Source organism: Camelus dromedarius, chromosome 21 (genome assembly GCF_036321535.1).
Source record: "Camelus dromedarius isolate mCamDro1 chromosome 21, mCamDro1.pat, whole genome shotgun sequence".
NCBI classification, from domain to species: domain Eukaryota; kingdom Metazoa; phylum Chordata; class Mammalia; order Artiodactyla; family Camelidae; genus Camelus; species Camelus dromedarius.
In genome coordinates this window covers 11021943-11042322 of record NC_087456.1, presented here as the reverse complement: position 1 = coordinate 11042322, position 20380 = coordinate 11021943, and the positions used below count along the sequence as shown (strand labels likewise).

The 20380-nt window shown below is 41.7% G+C and overlaps 1 protein-coding gene across 2 annotated transcripts in view; it reads right to left on the bottom strand.

Annotated features, from left to right (window-relative positions):
- The window catches only part of HHAT (hedgehog acyltransferase), a 282454-nt gene that overhangs the window by 221432 nt on the left and 40642 nt on the right, over positions 1-20380 (bottom strand). For both annotated transcript variants that reach the window (XM_031438630.2, XM_010992144.3), the window contains exon 4: positions 9777-9890. In XM_031438630.2, the coding sequence (XP_031294490.1) occupies positions 9777-9890 (114 nt within the window). The remainder of the gene's footprint in view (positions 1-9776; positions 9891-20380) is intronic.

Here is a 20380-nt window from a genome sequence, read left to right as displayed (position 1 = left end):
TGTGTGTGTGTGTGTGTGTGTGTTTAATTCTATACAATTTTATCACATACGGGTTCTGTATTCGCCACAATAAAGACACTGAACAGCTCCGTGACCCCAAGGCTCTCTGGTGTTGCCCTTTCATAACCACACACACCTCTTCCCCACTCCCTTTAACCCACATCCTTAATGCCTGGAATCCACTAGTTATCTTCTCCATTTCTAAAATTTTGTCATTTCAAAAATCACACAGTATGTCACCTTTGGGACTGGCTTTTCTCACTCAGCATGATTCCCTGAGATCCACCCACACTGGGGCGGGTATCAAAGACTTGCTCCTTTTTATTGCTGTGTGGTTTCCATGGTGTGGCTGGACCACAGTCTGTTTAACTATTCACCGACTGAAGGACTTCTGGGCTGTTTTCCAGGTTTGGGCTATTAAGAATAAAACTATTAAGAATAAAATGAACGTATATGTACAGGTTTTTGTGCAAAAAAAATATGCTTTTATTTCCCTAGGATAAATGCCCAAGAGTGAGCTTGCTGGGTTGCGTGGCAGTTGCATGTTTAGTTCTCTAAAAACTGCCCAACCGTTCCCTAGAGTGGCCATTTTACATGCCCACCTGCTGCACATGAGCGACCCAGTTTATCCACATCCTCGCCAGCATTTGGCGGTGTTACTATCTTTCATCTGAACCATTCTGGTAGTTGCACAGTGACACCCTGCTGTGGCGTTGATTTGCATTCACAATGCTCTTTTAAAGGCTGTCAAAGTGTGAACAACCTGCAACTTGCATCAGTCAGCTAGCTGGGCTGAGTGAATTTTGTTGGTTGCATCACAGGATGCCAGCCCATTGGAAACACCCGGACCCCCTTAGCTCTCTTTATTCCAGACTCTTCAGTCACTAATAGGAGACAAAAAGGAAGGCAGGGGAACCTTTTCAAAGTCTTACAAATAGTTAGGAAAGAAACCGTACCCTACTTTCGCAGCAGTTGAGGTAAAGCCAGACTGAATGCTCTGGCCTTGCTGATGGGATTGGGCCAGACTGACCTGGGTGGGCAAACCTGCCCTCCGCTCCCACTGCTCCTTGCGTTTTCACTGAACCAGTTCCCAAAACAGGGCATAATGGACTCCCTTTGATAGGCAACCTTAGCAGGCTAATATTCTATCCTGCTCCTAATACAATAATGTAAGCCCAGAATCTAGCATGGTACCTAGCATACACCCAGTGGGTCATAAATACTGGATAAATGAATGGTCAGCATAGTTGGACGGATAGATGAGTGATGGATGAATGCGCAGCTGGATGGATGGATGCATACGGTTCCCCAGGTACTGGGGTTTCACCTAGCAGTTATAATGAATAACAAGAAATTAGCAAAAAACCAAAATGTTGGGCTTTCAGTCACTAAGGTGAAAACCTGCTGTTTTCCAAAGCCTCTGCCTTTGTGCCACTTAACGCCCTCATTAACTAAGGCTGCTTGGCCAAAACAGAAAGGACAGAAGGGGGTTATTTCACATCCCTTACAATCTTGTGTCGGGGGAAGTCTCGCACTGTGCACTGCTAGTACGGAGCAGGCACCACCCTGTGAAAGCAGACTCTGACAGAACTTGATTCCTGTCACCTCAGCGAAGCCATCAGGAGACCAGCCGTTTGAGCTGATATTTCCAAGGTGGAAACCAGCACCCCTGAGAAAAGACCAGACTTGTCCTCCTTTCTTTTGCAAATCTATATGCTTCAAACCTTCCTCACAGGGGGCCAAGGCACGGCTGCAGGAAGAGCTGGCTGGCAAGGCCCCCTCCCCCGCCACCTTCACCTCTCTTCTACTTTAGCTGGTTTGTGCCGTGGGCACTGAGTGGTAACAGCCATGCCTGAGTGGTTTCTCTCACTCACTTCCCTCTCGAGGGAGGAACTAAAGTAGTAAAGCCTTGGTGACGACCCCTGCTGGCAACGTTACCAGACTTCACTGTGTATGAATTCTACTTGTACATCTGCCCAGAAACCACTCAGTCGGGGCATTGCTCAAGAAATAAGTAAAAGGAGTCAACCAATAATCCTTACACGTGGCATCATTTCTTACATACCACATAATCAACTGCAGCTATTACTGGAAAAAATATATATATATATGTATATAGATAGACAGATACCGCCCCACACACAAACAGGGAAAGAAAGAAAACCATTCCAGAGTTCAGACAACTGCATTCTCACCTCCTTTCCCTGAAAGCAAAGGCCGGTGGGCCCATACCCAACAAATCTCCCCCCTCCTTAGACAGGCACTGGTGGAGGTGGAACGGTCTGGTTCCAGGAAACCCATTAGTGCCTGAGGCTCCTATTAGGTGCGTGTTCCCACCAGCACGCTGGAAGGGGGCGCCTGCTCACCACGGCCTCCCAGGGGTTAGTTTACTCATCTCGGCCAGCACCACGGGACCACGCTTCTCAGCCCTGCGGCCGATGAGCTCAGCCAGTCGGGGCCCAGGGCTAACGACGTGGGTGCTGGCAGTCAGAGGTCCAGTGAAAACGCACCCTGCGGTCAGCGACAGCACCCAGCCTCAGCCCCCGGACGTGGCCAGCCTTCTCAAAAAGTTCCCACAGGGGTATTTTTAGTTCTGAGGGCAGAGAACACAATGTCTCAGGTGATGAGGGTGTTCAAGAAAGGAGGCCACTGTCTGACCCACCCAGCACGCGCTCCAGTCCTAACAAACCCACAGCCGAAGCCCAGTGCCCTTACTCACCCTCTCCTCCCTGGGCGCCGCCCCCATGCCGTCTTGCCAAAACCCAAAGAGAGAGCCCCGCCCAGAGAAAAGGCATTTAACCCTGGCCACGGAGCTCAGTGGAAAGTTTTATTTCTTGTCATGGCAAAAAAAAAAAAAAAGAGGAAAAAAAATCACGCTCTTGAAAGTAACCTGTGTCTTCGCCTCTCTCTGGGAGGAGGTGAGGCCAGCAAAGGTGGGGACAGGATTAGGTATTAGATGGAGGTGGGAGGCATCCTGCAGGGTTTAAGGTTTGGAACCACAAGCATTGCTAACATCTGTTCCTGCACAGCAGGGTCCACAGTTTGTGATGCCCCTGAGAATGGGGAGACAAAAGACAACTGAAGCCCAAATCTTCCACCCTGAATAAGCACCAAAAACATGCACCCCTATTGAGGCCATCTGGAACACCCAGTCCAGGTGGTGAAAGCTTGGAGCTAATGGGGCCAAAGTTGTGGTTCATACTTATATAAGGACCAGGCAGACTCAGACAAAGAAAGCACTGTGCCACAGTCCAACCAGAGCCCTGCCCACCAGCTGTCCCACAAATTAAACCTGTGGTTACAAAGGGATGGGAAACAGACAGACACACAGACACACACACACAAATGACTCACAGTGCAAACTCTGCCTTGTTCCAAGAAAAATGCAAACAAAACCTCCTACTGACTTTGGATAAGATGTGGTCTCCAGATAAGACAAGATCACCTGTCCACCCACGCCTGGTAATGAGATGCAGGGAGCTGAAATAAGCAGACCCCCTTCCTTTCAAGCCACAGCTCAGAAGCCACCTCCCGGGGGGCCTCCCCTGACACCTCAGGGCAGGTGTGCCCCACTCCTCCCAGGCATCCAACCCACCACCATCAGCCCAGGATTGACCTCAGGATCTGGCTTCCTCTGTCACTTCTGACTCAGCTCCCGGAGAAAAGGAGGCTGTGCCCCTCCACCCTCACCACCCCTTTCTTTCTCCCACAGCCCAGCACAATCTTGAAACGGAGTCAGAGAAAGACGTGCATGAGAGGAAGTTGGTATAGCTGAACAGACAGTCTCCGCCCTCAGGAATTCCAGCATCTCAGACAGTCACTCTTTTCTTGAACCCCGAAGATGGAAGTGCCCCCAGAAGCACATGTGGACCACAGTCGTGGCACACAGCAAACGTCAGCAGACCGCAGCAGCAGACACCCCTTACTCGGCTGTCATCTTATGCCAGGATAACCTTGAAAAACATCGGACCCTCACCACTACCCCAGGTGGCAAGCAGTGCCTCCCTACTGCACCAATGAGGAGAAGGGCTTCAAGGTACTAACTTGCTTAAGATGGCACAGCTTGAAAGAAATGCAGCTAGGACTGAGTCAAGAGCTTTTAACCACCCTGAATGCAACTGTCTAAGACAGAAAGAGTTAACTTAAGAGTTACAAGCAAAATAAACAGAGGCACATCTATGTCCTAACCTAGGCATAAATGCAAAACAGGAACTGAAAAAACGGAGGAAATCTGGGAAGAGGGAGGAGCATCCAGCCCAGAAGAGACAGTGAATCTACATCTCGCATTCCCTGCAGAGGGGCTACCTCTACTCCAGGGGAGGGCGCAACTGGTTCTGGGAGACAAGAACACCCTACTCTATGCATAAAGCCCAGGCACGCATACAGTGCATAAACAGACGGTACATCTGTGGTATTAAAATTTCAGAGGGAGGAAGAGGCAGTTTTAGGATAGCTAAAAAGGTTCCTGAGGGAGAAATTATGAAAAAAAAAAAAAAGCTAGAGAAACACTGATCTATAGGAAGCAAATAAGAGGGAGCAAGAACTAGACTGGGAGGCAAAGGAGACCAATCAGATGGGGCCACGTTGGGGTGATGCCACATGAGGCGGGATGCCACATGGGGCGTGATGCCACATGGCAGAGTGGTGGGGAGGGCAGGAGATGAAAAACTCAGTGTGCCCAGGGACGCCTCTCCTTTCCTTCTGCCCGCCACTCTATTCTTTCACGTGCTCAGTTAAAAATGTATCAAATCTCAAACACAGAGAAAGGAATATTTATAAATACAGTGTATAAGGTATAAAGAATAATGAAATAACAACACCTGCATACCCACCACCAGCTTCAGAAAGACAAAGCTATCAGTACTTTAAAAAGCCTTGGGCATATGTTAGATATAGATCAATTAAAAATACATATCAATTATACCTCAATTTAAAAAATAAGTAAATAAATTGTCAAAGCAAAAACCAACACACAAAAGAGGGCCCTGGATATCTCCCCCATGATTCTATCAACTTCCCTCCTCAATCACATGTAAACCACTATCCTGAATTTATTTTAATGGCTACCTCATCTTTGTGATCACACACGAATGTATCATTTAGTCTGCACAGCTTTGTATACACAGGATCACATCTGCTGCCTCTGCAACTTGCCTCATTAGCTCAATGTCGTGATCTAGAAATTCATTCCACATTGACAATTAGTTATAATTCATTCTTTTCCATGGAAGAAATTCACTACCATTCATCCATTCCCCTACAATGGATATCTGGGTTGCTTCTGGCTCTTTGTTATTACAGATGTCACTGCAACGAATGTCCTGGCTCCTGTATGTCCCCTTGGTGGAGAAGAGCTTCTCCAGGGAACACGGCAGAGTTAGCACTGCCGGCTGGGGGCTACGCACTTTTTTGACTTTACTAGCTAATGCACTACAGGGAAGCCGGACCGATACAGATTTACAGCCTCTCTGAATGAGTTCAGGTGGCCAGTACTTGATACCGTCATGGGATTTTAGTTTTGTTTGGTCTTTGCCGAACTGGAAAGTGTGAAATGATGTCTTGTAGTTTTAAGATAGATCTGCTTGACTACTAATGGAGTTGAACACAGTTCCATAAGTTCATCGGTCATTTGTGTTTCCTCTTCTGCAAATTCCTTTTTCCCATTTGAGCCCCTTTTCTACTGGGTGGTTTGTTTTTTCTTTTTCAAATTTCTTTATATATTCCAAATACTAATCCTCTACTGGTTGCAAATAACATCCCAAGTGACTTGTCTTTTCACTTTCTTCACTGTGTCTCTGGATAGATCCAAAGATGGACATTGATTATGGTGCACTATTATACATTGATAAGTGCTTAGTTTTAATGTAAACTTATCAGTTTTTTCCTCTACAATTTATACTTTTTCTGTGTTATTTAAGAAATCTTTCTCTACCATTAATAGGTATTCTTCTCCTACATCATGCTTTCTAAAAGTTTTACACTTTGTTTTTCATTTTAAGTCCTTAATTCACCTTGAAAATGATTATATATGGTATGAGATAAGTAAGCAATTCATTTCTTTTCAACATGACTAAACAGTGTCAGCATTATTTATTGAATAGTTTATCTTTTCCACACAGATCTGAAATGCCTGTTGTCATAAATCAAGTTTTCGTCTCTGTACATGTATTTTCTCAACTCTATCCTGTTGCATTGGTCTATTTGTCCACCTTGGTGTCCTAATTATTATGTCTTTATGAGTTATAGCATCTGGTAGGGCACACGCTCTGATTTGGGTATCAATTTTATTCTTTTTCATATAACGAAGGTTCCCTCATTTTCCCTTTTCTGAAAAAGCCTGGAAAAGATTTAAATAATTTATGCCTTGGATGTCCGGCAGAAGTGGTGTATTAGACTACTGTGTTCTTTACAAATAGATTTTTAAACATTGATTTAATTTCTTTTCATGGTTATGGTACTATAAATAGCAACAGTCTTTCTATTTCTTCATGAGTCAGTTTTGGTTAAGTTATATCTTCTAGAAATATGTCTGGCTTTGCCAAAGTCTTCAAAATTATTGGCATAAAGTTGTGCAAAATATCTTAATATATTTTTCACCTGCTTTTCCAAACATAATATTGGTTATTTGTGCATTTTCTTTCTTTTCTTGACCAATCATGCCACTGATTATTTCATTAATGTCTACTCTTATTTTTGTTATTTCCTTCCTTTTCCTTTCTTTTTCCTGCTCTTCTTTCCTAACATCTTACATTGTAAGCTCAGCTCATTAATTTTCAGCCTTTCTTCTGTTTTAATATGAGCACATAAAGTTATGCACTTACATAAAGTTATCCAAGTAGCACCCTACAAGGTTTGATATATAGTACATTTTTCATTCATTTCTATTTCCTAACATCCAGTATGACCTCTTTTTTGAGCTATTATTTATTTAAAAGTATATTTTCTTTTTTAATTTCTAAATGAATTAGAATTTTCAGGTCATCTTGCTGCTACTGGTTTCCAACTTAATTACACTGGGATCAGAGAAGGTAACCTACATAAAACACAGCCTTTGAAATTCACTGAAAATTACCTAATAGTCAAGTATGTCATTAATTTTTATAAAGATTCGAAGTGTTCTTTAAAAGAATGTGAATTCTCCAGTTGTTAGATGCAATAATTTACATGTTTCTTATATCAAGCTTATTAACTGCATATTTTATTTTTGTTTTTTCTAATATATCAATTAGTGATGAAATTATGTTAAAATCTCTCCCTACAATCATAGAAAAATATTTATCTTTATGGTACTGATCAGCTTTTGCTGTCTATATTTTGAAGCAAAGAAACTTAGAATTATAATATCTCCCTAATGAAACGAACTCTTTATCATTAAACAGGAACCCTCTTCGTCACTAACAATGCTCTTTGCCAGCTGTTAATGAAAGCACACCAGTATCCGGGTGGATGGGGCAAAGATGAGTCTTCTATTTGCTTGGAACACCTTTTTCCGTCTTTTCATTTTCGAACTCTGTGCCCTTCTGTTCTAAGTCTATCTTGCTAAGAAGCACTCCTCTGGACCCTGCTTTATTTCTTTCTTCATTTTCCTTTATTTCTGTTTTTCTTTTATGCAGTCTGACAACACTTTTCTGGGGTTGGGAGGTGGGCGGAGTCCATTCACACTGATGATTACTGGTATGTTTGCATTTATTTCTTCCATTTCTTCGGTGCTTTCTCTTTGTTCTACATTTTCCATGTTTCATCCTTGCTTTTTAATGAAATTTCTAACAAATGAAGCCCACTTTTTAAGGGGAGGGGGAGACTAACACTGTCTCATCAACCCTACTTTACAGAAAATGATGAATTAAGATCAGTGCTGAAAAGCCTTCCTAAGGTCAGAAAGCCAATGAGTGAGAACGCCCAGGACCTAGTACACCCTCTACTTTCTTCCACTGCACTGCAGCCGGCCCCTCCCCACAGCAGCAGCAGCAGAGAGAGTGGCTGCATTTCACCGACCCTCCTCAAAACAGTCCATCTTCCCCTCACAGAGGAAGAAAACACAGGTCTGAAGCTATTCATCTTACAGGCGGGAAACCTGAGATCTAGGGGCAGTAAGTCACTTACCTATGGGCAGAGAAATAAAATGTGTGTTAGAAATAAAATGTTAAATTTCTAGAAATTTTGATGTCTTAACAAAACACCAAACCTATCTGTGGAAGAAAAGAAACCCATTAATGAAGGCTGAGGTCGACCTATTCGCTTCTAATTTAGGAATACAAAAAAAGGTATTATTTTTATTATCAGCTTTGCTCAGAAGGCATTATAAAATTGGATGAAGATAGTCAAAAGGTACAAACTTCCAGTTATATGAAAAATAAGCACTAGGGGTGTCATGGACAAAGTGAGGACTACAGTTAATACTGCTGTGTGGTATATCTGGAAGTTGCTAAGAGAGTAGATCCTAAAAGTTCTCATCACAAGGTGAACAAATTCTTTTCCCTTTTTTTTTTTCCTTCTCTCTCTATGAGATGATGCATGTTAACTAAACTCACCATGGTAATCATTTCACAATACATGTAAGTTAAGTTATCATGTGGGATACCTTCCTTACACAGTGCCACGCATCAATTATATCCCAGTGAAACTGAAAAAAAGGAAGTTACATGGAATTTTTTAATATATTCAGATCTGACTGAATCTAAGATTTTAGTTTTTGCCACTTTAGAAGATGGAAACCCCTTGAGGACAAAACAGTAATCAATATCATAGTTAAAACAAAAACAGTTAGTGTGCTCTTGGGATTTCCTAGATTCCAGGATGAGAAGCAAGCCCAGAAGGTACCAATTTTTAGGAAAAACCTAAAAAATAGCCCAGGTCCAGTGCACATCTCTAAGCACACAGCACCCTGTTTTCTCAGCCTCACGTCCTGGTCCCTCCAGCCCAGAGGCTCCCACTTCTTCTGTCCCTTCAGTTTCTTCACCTCCACGAACCTCTAAGAATCAGATGTCTCTCCTGGGTTGACTTCCAAGTCAGTTTTTGGCTGTGCTTTGTTTTTACTGGGTAGATTTTCCAAGCACAGACTCATTTTTTTCAGATTAGGAAACTACAGAGGCAGGAAGCATACATGAGGGGACACAAGCCAAAGCCCCTGTGCCAGAGAAAGGTCCTCTTGGCATATCTCCAGCCCCCTGTTAACTCCAATATAAAGAGGCTCTCAGTTCTGCCTCTTGAGAAAGCACTTTTCAAAAAGCATCCACTTGGAAGAATCTCTTGTTTTCTAAGCCAGGCCAAGGCAAGAGCAAAACACTACGAGAATCCAGACCTGCAACAGCTGCTGTAGCATAAATTACTTGACATTAAAATCATCCCCACTTAATAAAATCATTCACTTTACTTTCTTCCGAACTTGTAAGTGAAATCACATAGATTTTCAACAACAGGCAGTTTGTATAAGATCATTTGATGAAGAATGAGCTTAATGAAGACCATCTGAAGTTAGCTTTACTCTAAAACCTTCATATCCATTGGTTTGAAAGGTGACTTGGAGGAAGCAATCATAGGATAAGCATGTATGAAATCCATCTCTTTCATCATTAACAATGTATCTTTAATTTTTATCTTTGTATTTTTTTTAGGGTATAATTTATCTTTATCTTGTTGATCATTAACAATTCTTTCTTATATTTTCCAGGCTTCCAAGGCTAATATCCATGTCTCCTGATTTCCTAGCTCAGGACTCTTTCTTCCCAAAAAGCAAAGGAGAAAGGCTTAAAAGGAAACAGCACACATAATCATACCTTCCTGGTAAGCAGGTTGGCCACTTGAGACACACCCACGTGGCCAAGGAGAAGCCACGCCAGCCGCTGCTTCCCCCATTCCATCCAGAAGTTCCACTCGAAGTCAGTTGGGTCCTAAATAGGCCAAAACAGCAGTTTATCAGAGGGATCTCAGTACGTGTTTGAGGCAAAACACCAGTTACTAAAACAATTATGAGAAGAAGGCCAACATGAGTCCAAACTCTACAAAATGGCATTGACACAACTCTCCTCGCCTTTACCCCATCGTAACCCCCACCGACCTGTACCCCGTGGCATGGGTGGTCTCACTGCCACTGCCCTAAGTGAGTGCCTTTGTGAAAGTGGACCCCTAGCTCCCAACCCGGGACCCTTTGTGGAACCAAAACTATTATTCCCACATTATAAGATAAAACAGAAGACAACCTACGGAATGGGAAAAAATTTTTGCAAATGAAACCAACAAAGGCTTGATCTCCAGAATATATAAGCAGCTCATATGACTCAATAAGAAAAAAATAAACAACCCAATCCAAAAATGGGCAGAAGACCTAAACAAGTAATTCTCTAAGGAAGGCATACAAGTGATAAATAGACACATGAAAAAATGCTCAATATCGCTAATTATCAGAGAGATGCAAATCAAAACTACAATGAGGTATCTATCACCTCACACCAGTTAGAATGGCCATCATTCAAAAATCCACAAATGACAAATGCTGGAGAGGCTGTGAAGAAAGGGGAACCCTCCTTCACTGCTGGTGGGAATGCAGTTTGGTGCAGTCACTGTGGAAAACAGTATGGAGATTCCTCAAAAGACTAGGAACAGACTTACCATATGATCCAGGAATCCCACTCCTGGGCTTATATCCAGAAGGAACCCTACTTCAGGATGACACCTGCACCCCAATGTTCATAGCAGCATTATTTACAATAGCCAAGACATGGAAACAGCCTAAATGTCCATCAACAGATGACTGGATAAAGAAGTGGTATATTTATACAATGGAATACTACTCAGCCATAAAAACCAACAACATAACGCCGTTTGCAGCAACATGGATGCTCCTGGAGAATGTCATTCTAAGTGAAGTAAGCCAGAAAGAGAAACAAAAATACCATATGAGATTGCTCATATGTGGAATCTAAAAAAACAAACAAACAAACAAAGCATAAATACAAAACAGAAATAGACTCATAGACATAGAATATAAACTTGTGGTTGCCAAGGAGGTAGGGGGTGGGAAGAGATAGACTGGGATTTCAAAACTGTAGAACAGATAAACAAGATTATACTGTGTAGCACAGGGAAATATATACAAGATCTTATGGTAGCTCACAGAGAAAAAAATGTGACAATGAATATACATATGTTCATGTATAATTGAAAAATTGTGCTCTACACTGGAATTTGACACATTGTAAAATGATTATAAATCAACAAAAAATGTTAAAAAAAAAAATAAGGTAAAACAGAGACTTAAAGGATTCAGTCCATTCACCGAGCGTCACAGAGATAGTACAGGTAACAGCTGTGGCTATCTCAGGGTGGTCACCTAGACACCTGACCAACAAGAGAAATGTAAACTCGACACTAATAATACGGTGTAAGGTCAAGGTCAGTCATGTTAAATCTTGCTGTCATTTACAGGCAGGAGGATAATTTGATGGAGAAATTAGTTAATTTCTCCTATAAGATTATGAGGGGAGAATGAAAGACAACACTTCCCTTCCCTTCCCTTCCCTTCAGGAAGCTCTGTGTCCGTCAGCACCCTGTGTCTGTACCTGTCCCAGGCGCTGTGTCTATGTGGCTCCCCAGCAGAGGCAGGTGAAACCTCTGGCAAGATGGCACACATGGGCACTGGGGCCTCACACCTAAAAGCCTTGGCCTCAGGAGCCCCAGGGAGATCAGGGCAGCCAAGCTGAGCATGGAGGGGATAAACACAGTGACCGGCCACTCTCAAAGGGGCGACGCAGGCTTGGCCAACAAGCATCTCAGCACCACTGCGACAGAGGAGGGATGTGCGGTCCTCAGAATTTTCTAGCCAAATGGTGTGGGTGGGGAAGGACTCCCCACTGACTATTGATCTATTGATACCGAACACCTCACAGTCTCTACAAGTGGAACTCTGAGTCAAATTTAATTGGATTCAGAGGATTTTTTTCTCTCTTTCTTGCACCTGAGGACCAAGGGGGCAATTTCATACACATTACACATACTATAGAACCCTTTTTTTCCAGAAGGTAAAATATAGATTAAAGTGATTGTGACTCATCTCAGACTATGGCTGCAGAGGTCACAAATGTAGCAGCTAAGGCTGCAGATTTAAGCTTGGGTTTGGATCACAGAGCTACCCGGCTACTGGCTGCGATGACCTTGAATGAGACACTTCACCTTTCTGCTCTGTCTACTCACGTGATCACAGTACTGATCTTCTAGGGATGTGTGAGGTTTAAATGAAAGTCTCTATAAATCAGAAATTTAAAACGGTACCTGGCACGCGGTACTCACTAAAAATTGTTACTTGCCACTAACTGCGAGTCCTATGTGCTTCCCAGCCTTCATTAGCCAGCTAACGTTGTATCATGTGTTAAATTTTGCCTCTTGCTAAAAAAAGAGTTTTCCTATTTTCCAAATCAAGAAATACAGCAGTACTGGGCATTCCCAAACAACACGTGTTCCCCACATCCAAGATCCTGAAACACACAACCTGCTCATAGGGCCTTTGTCCCAGGATAATCGTGGGTCTGCTCCAATTCCTTCCATTTAAAGGCTGACCACATCAGGGCCCAGGACGTGGCCACGCCACTTTAATCTGGCTTCATCTCTGATCCAGCCCTCATTTCCCCATCTTAAAAATGTCAAATTAGTGCAGAGCCAATTAACTGTTAAAGGCCAGGAAGTTCAAAGGTCATGCGATGAGGCTACACTAGTAAAATGCCACTTTGTAACAGGGATACAGGTAAAAAGACCCAAAAACCAAGACTGAATTTTTTACCCCCCTCAAAGAAAAGAACTCAACATTTTAACTTTTTAAATATAAATAACATTTTTGAACATTCAGAATTACATGTAGAATTCATGACCTCAGGCTTACCTATGCTTAAAAAGTTTTCCACATTTAATTTTTTTTGGTGGGGGGGGGCGAGAAATGACATAATATAATACACAAAAAACCGAAACAAATTTTTATCTTTCATCCCAAGGCCCTGGACGGTTGAAAACTCTGCTAGTCAAATTCCAACAACAAAATTACAAAATCTTTCATCATTAATTATTTCAGAAAATATCTATGTAAAGAAAATAAAAAAAAATTTCTTATGTCCTTTCTTCTCCATTTAAAATATTTACCTAAAGAAAATAACCAGACAGAAAAGCTGAGTTAATAAATATAACAGGATGGCCAATAACTAGTGGTTAATGGTTTGGGTGAGAAAAACACTGACTTGCCTGCTGCTATAAGCAAAAGTGTTGTAGACTCTGAACTCCATCACTCACGTCAAGGTAAACTCTATAAAGTCTCAAGTCAAGAACAACTTTTTCATATGCTGTTTTTCCCCCATTTCCTTTCTCAATCCTACAGTCCTCAGTCAGTTAGAAACCTCTTTTTCAGTTCTATAAGGGAGTCATATATGAACTTGGGATAAATTCTAGCCGGACAGAACCAGGAAGGCTTTTTCGTGGAGAAAGGGGAGAGTGAACTCCAAGATCCACATCCAACCTTCAACATCAGTGCTTCTCAAACTTCAGCTGCACACAGATCACCTGTAGGTTTTGTTAATATGCAGATTCTGATCCAGGAAGTCTGGGGTGGGGTCTGGGATTCTGTATTTCGTACAAGCTCTCCGGCGGCATGATGCTGCTGGCCTGGGGACCGCATTTGGAGCAGCAGAGAGACCTACGTCACCAGTTACACTTCCCTATGGCTGAATGCTCACAAGCCCAGAGACTCCTGAACAGCTCACCCCACCCCCACGCCATTCCCAGGCAGGGACACACTAAAGCTGATACCTGGTAATTCACATACAGGGCAACCATCATCCTGCTCACTATTCAGCAGACGTGATTCCCTGCTCACACTCCTACGTGACCCAGCCAGGCTTCCAGGTTCCACATGCACCCTGTCAGCCTATTCCAGAAATTTCCCCCATTCATCCAGCCTGCCCTCTTCCCAGACTACAGCATACAGATTTAATATGTGGTATGATTCTGCCTACAGCAAGATATTAAAAAGAAAACTCTTTTTTAGAGTTTAAATATCACGTCTAAGGTCCCAAAGCCAATATATGACAGAGCCTGATTTTAAAGCCCCAGGTCCTGAGGACTGCAAAGTCTGTGTTTCATGTGGTAAAATATATATAACAGAAAATTTACCATCTTAACCACTTTTTAAGTGTACAGCTTAGTGACATTAAGTACATTCACCCTGTTACACAACCATCACCACCACACATCTCCAGAACTCTTTTCATCTTGTAAAACTGCGACTCTTTACCCATTAGACAGTAACTTCCCACTCCCCCATTACCCCAGGCCCTGACGACTGCTTTTCCACTTTCTGCCTCTATGGATGTGACTGCTCTAGGAACCTCAGAGAAGTGGAATCATACAGCATTTGCCTTTTGTGACTGGCTTGTTCCACTTAGCAGAACATCCTCAAGTTTCATCCATCTTGTAGCACATGGTAGAATTTCCCTCCTTTTTAAGGCTGAATAATATTTCACCATTGTATGGCTATACCAGCCGCACTGTGTTTATCCATTCACCTGTCAGTGAACATCTGGGTTTCTTCCACCTCTTGGCTGTTGTTAATAATGCTGTTATGAACATGGGAGTACTAAATGTTTACTTTTTAATGTTTTGAATTTTAAATGATTTCCTAATGTTGCCAAATAATCTCCTCTTTTTTTAACATATGTACTTATATCTAGAGGTTCAAATCTCTTTCAAAATCATCTGGTAGTTCAAGGACAGAGACTTAAAAGAAAAAAACTCCTGGTCAATGAAGACCTTCTATTGCCAACCCAGGACTGAGTAAAATTTTCCTTATTCTAGCCGTGAATTCTCATCAGCCCTAAATCTCACCAGATCACAGCACTCTCACCCCTGGCCTCTTGGCCAGAGTCCTGCACTGTTATCACAGGCAGAGGGCCAAAACTCTCCTTTTGTGCTTTTTCTTGCATTCCTCAAACAGTGTCAAATTAACATTGGCTAAAAACATAACCATCCCATGGCTAACTTGGCCAGGCCCCTAGACTGAAATCTTATTAAAGCACCCAATGCCAAGTAAAACCCCAAGGCACCTGCGAGGACACCCCAAGGGAAGCTGAGAAACCCATCCTGCAGTTATAATCAGTTACCCCAAGTTCACCACTAGGTAAAATCTGAGAGAGTTGACCTGCCCAAGATCGCCCAAACCCAGTCAGAAAAAAAAGGAAAGAAGAAGGGTTCTAGAAACTGGACTGAAAAGGAGTGAATCCATGGTTAACAAAAGGGGAACGCTTGTATTCAGAAAAGATCCAACATCTAAAATGCTATGAGAAAGTGACGATGGTAACCTTCTCCTCAACATAAAATACCTGCTCTGTATGACTGACACTGCCAGTTGTCCGTCAACACTCCTCCAACCCCTTTCCAGCAGGCCTTGCTCTACATTAAAGCTTGGAAAGTAAAAAACTACATTTCCCAGAATTCCCTGTAGCTAGCATGTCTCCTTACGACCTAGCTTCTTATGGGCTAATACACACACGAAGATTTTGAAGGTGAAAGAACACGAGGATGTAAGGGCCGTGAGACTTCTGGAAGAATGGTGGCGGAGGCCTTTGTTCTTCTGCAGCAGCTGCGACGGAGACTCCAGGATCCAGTCGGGCCAGAGGCGCTGCAGCTTTCTGGTGAAGTGGCTTTTGCTAGTGCACCCCAGTACTATGTTCTCAAGCCAGGAGCTGTGCAGTGGTCACAGTTCTGTGAGTGGCTCTGGGAATTGCTCCTGGAAGCTTACGTAGTGCCTGTCCCTACAGTCCATTCAACTATTCTGAACTCTACTTAAATCCCTGCAGTAAAGTCCTTTCTGCTTAAATTGCTGGTGTGGATTCTGTTGTCTGCAGTGAAGCCTTGATCGACATATTTTTCTTCTGATTGCAGTCCAGCTCCAGCTTTATAATAGAAGCATTAAGAAAATAATTCACTTTGAAGAACATTATTCTGAATTAAGACTATTTAGTAGAGAAAAATGAAACAAAGAAAAAAAAACAAAACACCAGGTAAGTCAGTCCAAGGAGTGTTCTAGAATAAGATAATGACAGCAGTGAGTGTTTCCCAGTCACAAGTGCATCTATTTATGTATTTAGAAACCAAATAGAAAATGAGCTACTCTACCCACCAGTCTGTATTTTTCTTCACTGTGACTCTTCTCCTCAGAGAAAACAATGCAGAGCTAAATATGTTTACTGTTTTCCCTACCCTTATATCCAGCATTTTGCAAAAAAGAAATACAACAGAAACCAGACATTTTTGCCTATGTATTTTCCTCCACAGCATTATGTGCATATGACTTTGAGATCATACCTAATTCCCTATGACACTGAGCAAAAGTTATCTGTGAACAGAGAAAACCTTTATAAGACATGTGAACACAGAAATGTTTCCCTGCACGTTCAAAGGCAGCAAACTCACCTTAATGGCCTATAAATCTCCAAAAGAGAAAGAAAAAAAGGACTAATCTGTAGGAATTCTACACAAAGTACTGCTCTCTGAATGAACTCAGGCTAATGATTGATTTGGCAATTACTGAAAGAGTTTTTCTTTCAACAGATGCTTTACTGTTTCTAAAATAACTTGAACTAGATTATTTTACTGCTTACAATTTCCAGAGACAACACTCTTTCCCCAATCAACACTTCTTCAGAGATAAAATGTTTTCACTAACAAAACTTTTTTTTTCCCTGTAAGTAACAAATGTCTTCACCATCCTGCCCAGGTGAAGAAGAAGCTCACAGGGTAGGGGTGCCATCAACAGGACCAGCATGAACTATACTGTTTACCATGTACTATCCAGCCTCTTAACTAGCGATCAGGATGTAAGCCTAGCAAATTGGTCCAGGGTATAATGGGGGTGGAGGTGTTCCACAGAAGATGATGATGATGTTCTGCAGAAGTCATCACGGGGACCTAATTGATGTGAGTGGATTCTCTGAATCTCTTCAACCTAAACCCAGTAACATCCTCTGGCTACACCTCTACCTACCTACTTTCTAGAAGTTGCTTCAGATTATTTAAGACGTATGCACACACATGATCAAACATGTAGAGACTCTGTCTCCCTACTTTCTCTAGTCCATATTTCTCCCTTTCGTCCTAAAGCTGACAAATTACGAATCAATTTTTTAAAAGAAATATTAAATTCTAGTATGAAGTCAAAGGCACAAAAACTGTATTATATTCCCCATACCTCTCAAACTTGAAAAACACTAACCATATTTTCTACAAGATATGTACAGAGATGAATTGTAAACAATTAATAAAGCTAATAAATAAGTTAAGGATCATGACCCAAAAAATGTAGTAGAACAGGATGGCTAGACAGCAAATTATACAAGCTCGTAAGATTCCCCGGCTACAAACTATGCTAATAGATGATGCGTCTCATTAATGTCACTTCTCCAGAATACCAAGAAGACAAAGTCACAGTAACATGGAGGGGAAAAAAAATGGTCCCTGTGGCCCCTTAAATGGCCCTCATGTTCAGAGAATTTGCTTTCTGCTTAGGAAGTCTTCACACATTCAAGAAAACTGATTAACACATAACATCTCTGTGGTGGGCAAATACTAGTAAACTGGAACTCTAGATGGAATACCAAAATGTTGAAGGTCCACAGGGCAGAAGGCCAATTAAGAAAGATAAGAGTGATGAAAGAGAGAAAGAGGAAAAACTGACATTTTTGACATCCAGCTGGGGGAGAGGAGAGGAGCTCTTCATAACCACGCAGACCATGTTTCTCCTTGAATTTTACCCACCATGAAAGACCAGGAAAGTGGGCAATTGGAGGATATGGAAGGATTCTCCAGTGTATCTCTTCAGTCTGTCCCCTTTGCCCATTAGCTAGCTGTCCAAGCTCTCAAAGAGAGACCTTTCTGTGAAGTAATAGAAAACATATCTACTGTTGACTGCCCGTGGTGCCTGGCACAGAACTCCTAAAACCCTTGTAATTTCCTGTGGTAACAGCACTAGGAGCACCTTTTGTTTGGATATTTGATCTTTGACCCTGGTTCCTGACACAGAGCTCCTAAATCCCTTGGAATTTCCCAGGTGATAGCAGTGTTTTTTGTTCTAATGAGGTGGCTCCTGGTGGGCTCCTGGATGAGGGCAGATCACCAGAAGGCCAAGCCAGGATTACAAGTTCAGAATTTTTAGCCCCACTTCCCATTGTCCAGAGAAGGGAGAGGGCCTAGAAATGAAGTTAATGACTGATCCTGCCTCTGTGAGGAAGCCTCCACAGAAAGGTCAGAAGTACAGGGTTCAGAGAGCTTCCAGGTTGGTGAACACGTGGAGGTGCTGGGAGAGTGGTACCCTTGGAAGGAGCATAAAAATGCCACGCCCCTTCCCACGTACTGTTTCCACATTTGCTGTTCTAGCAAATTAATTGAACCTGAGGAAGGAGTGGTGGGAACCTCCAGTTTAAAGCTGATTGGTCAGAAACACAGGTAACAAACTGGACCTGCAATTAACATCTTAAGGGAGGTAGGGGGAGCAGTCTTGTAGGACAAGCCTTTAACCCGTGGGTCTGATGCAGAGTTGCTTGGTGTAAGGAAAGTCCACGGACATCTGGTGTCAGAAGTATCATAAGTATAGCAGCAGTATGAGAGTAAAGGAGAAACACACAGAAGTGAGGTTTTCTATACCTTCCCCTTTCAAGGCATCCCTTAGAATGGTCAGCCATCACAATAGCTGAGGTGCCTCCACGGCTGGGAACAGAGACAAACAAGAACAAGATCCAAAGCTTACCACATCTTTCAGGCACATCTCCACCAACCATTCCCCCACGGTGTATTGCCTCAGCCGTCTCTCTGCAGAAATTTATTTGTTTGTTATTAAAATGACTTCTCTTTTCTTTATGATGTCTGAACTTATTTTAAATGCTTCAACACAGAGATTTCTAGTTTCAGGCAAGATACAATAAATATATTTCTCCCTAACCCTCCCACTAAGGACTACTAAAAACGCCGGATGTGATTATAAAACAAACATAAGAAGATTCTGAAAGATGGAAAGAATAAGGCAGACTGACTAGGGACCTCAGGACTAGAGGAATGAAAATAAACCAAATAAAATTAAATAACTCACTGGATAAGCTATTATTAATAGCAGAGGTAGATGACACAGGAAAGAATCACTGAACTTAAAGATATGTCAATGGAAAGTACACAATCTGAATAACAAAGAAAAATTTAGGCTGAAAAACACAACCAGAGCCTCAGGGACCTGTAGTACAGTTATAAAAGGCCTGACGTTCGTGTCACTGGAATCCTAGAAAGAAAGGAGAAACATATGGGGATAAAAAATATCCAAAGAAATAATAACTAAAAATTTCCCAAATTTGGCAAAAGGAATAAACCTATAGATTTGAGAAGCTGACCCCAATCAAATTAAATATACCAATTAACAGGCAGAGACTGGCAGAATGGATTTTCAAGAAACAGTTCAACTCTATGCTGTCTACAAGAAATTCACGTCAAATATAACAGTATAGGTAGGTCAAAAATAAAAGGCTAGAAAATGTTTGCTTTATAAACATTAATCAAAAGAAAGCAATAGTAGGGGAGGGTATAGTTCAGCGGTAGAGTGCATGCTTAACATTCAGGAAGTCCTGGGTTCAATCCCAAATACATCCACTTCAAAAATAAATAAGTAAGTTAACCCCATTACTTCCCCACCCCCTGAAGCAAAAACAAAAATAAAAACAAAAAACCTCATGTTTAAAAAGAAAAAGAAAGCAGTAGTGGCTATATTAATATCAAATAAAGTAGACTTCTGTGAAAGAAAATCAACAGAATCAAAAAGGATCATTAATAATGATAAAAAGGTCAATCCATCAAGAAGCCATAACAATCCTAAATGTGTATGCACCAAACAACACAGCTGTAAAATATGTAAAGCAAAAACTGATAGAACTGGTACAAATAAACAAATCCACAACTACAGTTGGAGACTTTAACACCTCTCTCTCAGCAATTGATAAAACTACTAGACAGAAAATAATTCAGGATACAAAAAAAAAAAAAAACTTACCACAACCAACCAACAGGATCTAAACATTCATAGAACATGCCATTGAACAACATCAGAATACACATATTTCTCAAGTATTCGTGGAATAGTCACTTAGACAGACTATATCCTGGGCCATAAAACAAATTCCAACAAATTTAAAAGAATTTCATTGTACAGAATGTATTCTCTGACAACAATGGAATCAAACTAGAAATCAGTATCAGAAAGATAACAAAAAATCTCCAAACACTTTTCCAAGTAACATTTGAGTCAAAGAGGAAATCTTGAGAGAAATTAAATAAATAAATAAATAAATAAATAAATAAATAAATAAATAAA